At 32.9% G+C, this 6,787-nt stretch overlaps 1 protein-coding gene and 1 long non-coding RNA gene across 2 annotated transcripts; both read left to right on the forward strand.

The window, feature by feature from the left end:
• Positions 1–560: 560 nt before the first annotated feature.
• On the forward strand, positions 561–2,556 carry LOC145051265 (uncharacterized). The gene is made up of 5 exons (XR_013683497.1): positions 561–715; positions 1,383–1,569; positions 1,655–1,740; positions 1,859–1,906; positions 2,326–2,556. It is a non-coding gene; the product is annotated as an uncharacterized LOC145051265 (long non-coding RNA).
• Positions 2,557–4,729: 2,173 nt separating this feature from the next.
• Positions 4,730–6,787, forward strand: LOC145053020 (putative serine/threonine-protein kinase PBL23). Its single transcript, XM_079000974.1, has 3 exons — positions 4,730–5,729; positions 5,906–5,972; positions 6,102–6,787. Exons 1-3 carry the CDS (start codon positions 4,821–4,823, stop codon positions 6,530–6,532), a joined length of 1,407 nt encoding a protein of 468 aa, XP_078857100.1. The 5' UTR covers positions 4,730–4,820; the 3' UTR covers positions 6,533–6,787.

Below are 6,787 nucleotides of genomic sequence, written 5' to 3' on the forward strand. Positions count from 1 at the left end.
TAACATATCATCTATAATATTTTAAACCGATTCTAATTTGAAAAATAACCGAAAAACCGGGACCGGAACCAGAACCGGCGCTAGAACCGTTTGTCCGGTTCCCGATTCTTATAATATACGAAAACCTGTTCCGGTTCTGAACCGGTCCAGTTCTAAAGCTCATCCCTACTACAATGTATATTTTTTTGTTAACATCTCAAGAGTCAAGTCCAACATGATATTTTTGTACATTTTTTTGAACATAAATAGATTCATGTTTAAATTTAATAAAAAAATATTTCTAACATAATTAAAAAAGACGTTTATATAAAGTTAAATATTATTTGGGCCTACAAAACTTTTATATATACTCTTAAAAATCAATTCGAATTAAAACTATAAAGAAAATTGATTTACATTGATTGAAACAAAATTAAACATTGATATATTACCGTATTAAAAAAAGGGATATATATCAATATATGTGTGTGATGAAAAAAGAATATAGCATCTTAATTTTTGACATCCCGCCATCAAAATTTGGTATCCCACTTATCAATTTCGATATCCCGCCATCTGACCCCATATATACATTTTGGAGCTACTCTCTACGACTACAACCAGTGAAAGCTTTGAAAGTTAGAAACCACCAAAAACCTAATACTCTAAAGCATCATGAATTCAAAGGTTTATCGTTGGTATTCTAACTAGAGCCATACCAAACAATGTCATTAAGGTATAATTTCGACTAAAACTCATTCTTTATGCATATAAGGTTTCTCGAATCTATTTAGATGACTTGAGTCATCGATCCTCTGTTTTGGTTTAATATATGTGCACAATTCAGTCTAGGGCTCGTTATTGAGTTGATGGTTGTTCGTATTTCCTATTCCTTCATCTGTAAACGAGTGCAAAACATACAATTTTTTGTTCAAAATCCTAAATCATATGACAATTTGAAAACCTAATAGAACTACTAAATTTCTTTAAACTTGTCTAGAGATGCCGACTATAGTTTCCCTACCAGCCTTTACTCTAAAACCAAGCATTATAAATGATATGACAACAATATATCTAATCCTAATCATACAGTAATGTTTACTCCTATTAGCTTTTTACCCATTTATGTAATTATAGTCAATTACTAACATGTGCATCTGTAGTTGAATAATTGAAATGTGATGTTATTAATAAATGTCAATGTGAGAAAAAAGTAAGACTGCAATTACACATCAACTGTTTTGTGAGTGCCAATTGTAAGAGTGGTTGATAAAGACGGGTAACCTCCTCTATGTTCTACCTTATGTATGTTGTTTGTAAGAAAATTGTAATATTTGTTTTGTAATATACCTCAATGGTCTTATCTACACGATTCATCATAAAAAGTTGTTGGCATGTTGCAGAGAGTACACATTTATCAGCAAAAATGTGAAGCATTTGTTACTTATAAATTCTAATACATTATGTCCTTCGGCATTGAATGAACTGTCATTCAGCAAAAATGTGAAGCATTTGTTACTTATAAATTCTAATACATTATGTCCTTCGGCATTGAATGAACTGTCATTCCCACATCGTCTAACCATAGAGGTATGCATTCCATTTAATATTCATATATTTCAATTAAGTACACCACCATCACTCTTACATTTTGTGCTTAAATTAAATCTCCAAGGTGTTTACTAAATGGGTAGTATGGTCTTGTACCCTTGGTGCTTCTGCAAAAGGCACATAAATATGGTTTTACCAATAACTCCTGAGGTAATTTTTTTCTTATTTATCACCGTATTTTGTGCAAATATGTTTAAATGGGTTTAAAATTTGAGCTTTAAGTACATTATATATATATTTTTTTAACAAAATGTTTTGTGATTCTTAGATTTGTACCACATGATGGTAGAATTACTGGCTACCCTTCTTGTTGGAGGTAAATGTATATAAAGCTTTAGTAGTATTTGTTGAACTTTTTTGGGTGAAATTTGAAACTTTAAATAATGAATTATATTTTGTCAATGTAATTTAGTTGTGATTTTAATTTGAGAGCATGCCAACGTAATAGTCAAATGGGTATTACATCTCATTGACTTTTAGGAGCACAAATTCCATCTTTTCAAGTTTGAAATCAAACAAACTACAAACGGGTTTATTACTCTCTCTCTCATGTATATGTGTTAGTGTCAGGGTGTTTATTTTATTTCAAGGACCTAATGGTATTACTTTAAGGAGTAAGAAAACATAGAAGGTCATCACACATAAAAAATCCTCCAACAAAATTGTTTTTGTGACAACACTATATGTCATATGGTGGTATCTAACTTTATACAACTGTATGTGGCTATGTGCCAGGATGCTCAAGTGAGAAGCAAAAATGAATTTATCCAAATTGATACTTGTGGTGGGAAGCTGGAAAGAAGTTGATTTCAAAATCCTCTCAACTAGGTATAGATAAGAGAACATCTAGATGCTTTGTAATATTGGATCTTAGTGTTTATGTGTTAATATGTATAGGAATTTGTTTGGAAATTAAGATGGGATTTTTTTATTCATAAATGCAAAAGGAGCAATCTAATAAATAAACAGTAGATTTGTTTGTGTTAGCATTGCTATTGTTATTTAGCATGTCTATATTTTGTTTTGTTTTGAATGCTATTTCGATGTAAATATTAGTTCGTGCAGGCTTTTAGTGATTGCTAATTGTAACATGGTATGATTTTGGATATAAGCCTCAATGCTTTTACAAAAAAGCAACATAAAAACAAAAACGTTTGTGTTCCTTATATCATGGTTATTTAAATACAGTTATTGTTATGCCTCGGTTTTGGACCATGACTTGGTTTCTTGTAGTTATATGTGTTGGGTCAGTAATTTTTTTTGAAGCTGAAAAAGACCTGGTTATATATGGAACCGGTGCATATTTAGTCATTATATGACCCAGTTTTTGTATTGGAACTGGGATCTTATCTCACTATATGCCCCGTTTTCTAGTGTTACAACCGTGACTTAATCTCCTTGTATGACCTGGTTATGTTTGCTATAATCCCCTTATAGGTCCCGGTTTTATAAACAACCGTGTTCTTTTGAGGGTGATAGGACCCGGCTTTAAAACCGAGTTTTATTTCTTTTTTCACATAGGACTCGCGGCCTATAAGACCCGGTTGAAAACCGGGACATTTAATTCATTTAACCGGGTCCTTTAACCTTTTACAGTGGTTAGATGGGCGACATTCTTATTTTAGGATTGTTGTTGATGGCTTTAGAGTGTAAATTCGTGAGAAGGATCACCGGTGGCGGTAATGTTAGCTCTTGTAGAAGACGACACAAATGAGCGAGAGAGAAGAATGCTGATGGTGGCGATAGTGGTGCTAGCATCAGTGGATCTAATCGAAGCTTGCATCTAGGCACAACATAGTGTTTGCTCTGATGGTAGCGTCATAGATGAGTGAGGTTGCTGACGAATCTAGGTCTCCGGTGGTGCATAGGTTTCCAACGTCAATGCCTAGTGGATTCCTAAACCGTTGTACATGAAAACGAGAGCAATGGTGGTGTAGAGATTTTCAGCTTGTCTCCGGTGTAACTCTAAACAACTACAGATGGAAAACTTGAGTACATTTTGGGTTTTGCAAATGGACTTTAGAGAAGAGATGGGGAGTATAGGAGGGGTGGGGGTCGATTGAACTATGTTGAAGGTAATGGTAGCGTTCGAGATGATTATTATTTTTAAATTTTATAAATAACTGATAAATAGTAAATTAATTAATAAGGGTATAATAGTTTTTTTAGACAGTCATGAACCATACGCGCAACAAAAACATTTAATAAGGACCGTCCAAGTTCAAAATAAAAATTAGAAGGGAGAAATTCATATATGTCCCTTTTAAACCTCAAAATATCATATTTGTCCAACTTAATTTCTCAATATCATATTTACCCTTTATAAACCTTCAAAATATCATATTTGTCCAAATCCTTTTTTATAATGTTTTTAATATTTTATAATCATTTTTTATACCTTAGAATTATTATAATAATAAAAAAATAACCATAATATCCTTACGTTTATGATAATAGAATGTAAACTTCTAAATTGTTGTAATGTGACCCTCCTGACATACAAAAATATTCATCTTCAACCCTCTCTTTGGAATGTATATTTTGATTGTTTAGTTTTTGTTGTTGATTATTATCATTTTGTAGATGAAGGATATTTTAGATATTAACATTGACATTTTGATGTTTAAAAAGTGTATATACGATATTTTGATATTTAAGAAGTATATATATATATATATATATATATATATATATATATATATATATATATATATATATATATATATATATATATATATATATATATAATATATTTTGATATTTTAAAATAACATACATACATGATATTTTGAAATTTTATCAATAGTAATATTTAGAAATTTTATGAATTATAAGTATTATATTTAGAAGCTGTGTGAATAGTGTAACCAAAAACAAAAATACATAAATCGACAAAAACTAATACCTGACAAGGACCGCATCTTAAGCATATTCCATTGGCTAAGAGGCATTTCCATAAAGACAACTCTAAATATTAATATATTAGTTTTGGAAGTTTGCAACCGGCTCATTGTTTTAGAAAGAAATTAAGCATCATCTACTTTATATATATATATATATATATATATATATATATATATATATATATATATATAGAGAGAGAGAGAGAGAGAGAGAGAGAGAGAGAGAGAGAGAGAGAGAGAGAGAGAGAGAGAGAGAGAGATACTAATCACTGTAATTCTTTGGTGGTCTTAGTCTAACCTGTTTTCTATTTCTGATCAAACATCAAGATGATGCCTGTCCAGAAACAGTTTCAGCACCTGAAAATACCACTAGAAGTTATATTATTAGAAACAAACAACTTTGGTGAAGACCATCGCATCGGGGAAGGCGGATTTGGGAAAGTTTACAAGGCAAAACTTCTCCTTTCAAATGGGCATACCACAGTTGCTTTAAAGCGTTTAGATCGTATACGTGGACAAGGGGATACCGAGTTTTGGAAGGAGGTCATGACACTTTCGCTTTACAAGCATGAAAACATTGTCTCCTTGTTAGGGTATTGTGATGAGAGTGGCGAAAAGATCCTTGCATACGAGTACGCATCTAATGGAAGTCTTGATTCAAATCTCAACAACAATAATCTAACATGGTCTCAACGCCTTAAGATATGCATTGGGGCTGCACGTGGACTAACGCACCTTCATAGTGATGTTGGGACTCAAGAAAGAGTATGGCATCGGGATGTCAAAAGTTCTAATATTCTTTTAGATGAAAAGTGGAATGCAAAGATCACAGACTTTGGTTTATCCAAATTTGGTCCAGCTAATCGGCACTATTCGCATCTTTACTCCAATCCTGTAGGCACGTTGGGGTATTGTGATCCGTTATATGCAGAGACTGGGCTTTTAACAAAGGAGTCAGATGTTTACTCTTTCGGTGTGGTTTTATTTGAAGTTTTGTGTGGAAGGGTGTGTATGCCCAACATACATGAGCGTCAATCTTTACTTACCTTGGTACGAGAGAGTTATAAACAGAAAAAGTTAAATGAAATTGTTTATGGTAACATAAAGCATGAAATAAACCGTAGTTCGTTGAAGGCGTTTATATCAATTGCTTATCCATGTTTGAGTTTAGAGCGTGAAGAACGCCCATTAATGGACATGATCGTGAGAACACTTAATACTGCACTCAGCTATCAAGTAAGTTGCTCTTTTCCTTCTTATTTCACTCATTTTATTTCAAATCATCCCAATTTACATTTTAATACTATCAATTACCAACCAATTGGGTAGTTAGTTTTTTCTATTGGTAGTTTTTACGTTCTAAAAGGGAATTTCGTCATGTTTTCTTTTGTGGTGTTATTTTTATCCTACAGACTTCTTTTGCCCCGGAAGTGAACATTCATGGTGATGCACGAAATCCAAAAGGGAAGAAAACTGAAGGTATTGTTTCCGGTTTCAACAATGAATATTGGGTTTTTAATTGTGGTATATATGTAGCTATGGGTATACAAAATTAATATGTTATTGTGTTGTGTTTCCCTTTGAATCCTATAAAATGTTCTTGTTTAGGTGTCACCATCACTATACATTCAGAACCGGGTGTGGTGAATGTGGTAACTGTACCACGAAATGTTAATCCAGAGAAAACAAGCAAAAAGCCTGCAAAAAATGGGAAGGATGATAAGTTTTGGGATAAAATTGAAAAAGAACAGATGAATAATCAGATAAAGAACATGCAGATTCACGGTGTTAAAAATAACAAAAACCAGCTGCAGAAAGGAGGACAAACGAAACAGAGTAAGCAACCCCAACAGTCAAAAGGGTCTCAAGATCAAACCATGCGATATTACAATGGGTATCCTGGTTATGGTAGTGGAGGTGGAGGAAGTAGCAGCATGATGAATCCAAGGAAGTCTGTGAAGTCTAAGGTGGTGGAGAGTGATGAGAGTGATGATGATGTGTACTATGATGATGTGGATGTGAATGAGCACGTTATATAGTTGGATTAAAAATATGATTCAACTATTCAAGTAAAAACTATTTTTGCATTTTAAATCCCGGTTAAATATCACATTCTCTCCCTTTAACCGGATTTGGATATGTATAGAGCTTGATCACTCCAAGTTTACCGTGCATGTGGAGCTTGCCAACGCCTAGTAAGTATGTCTGCAGTTTGCTCTTTTGTGGAAAAGATTTCCACAATGATTTGTCCATCTCCATACATTCACAAATGAAATGAAACTTTGTATTTTATG

Source organism: Lactuca serriola, chromosome 5, assembly GCF_051521515.1.
Source record: "Lactuca serriola cultivar US96UC23 chromosome 5, Lser_US96UC23_V15, whole genome shotgun sequence".
NCBI lineage: Eukaryota > Viridiplantae > Streptophyta > Magnoliopsida > Asterales > Asteraceae > Lactuca > Lactuca serriola.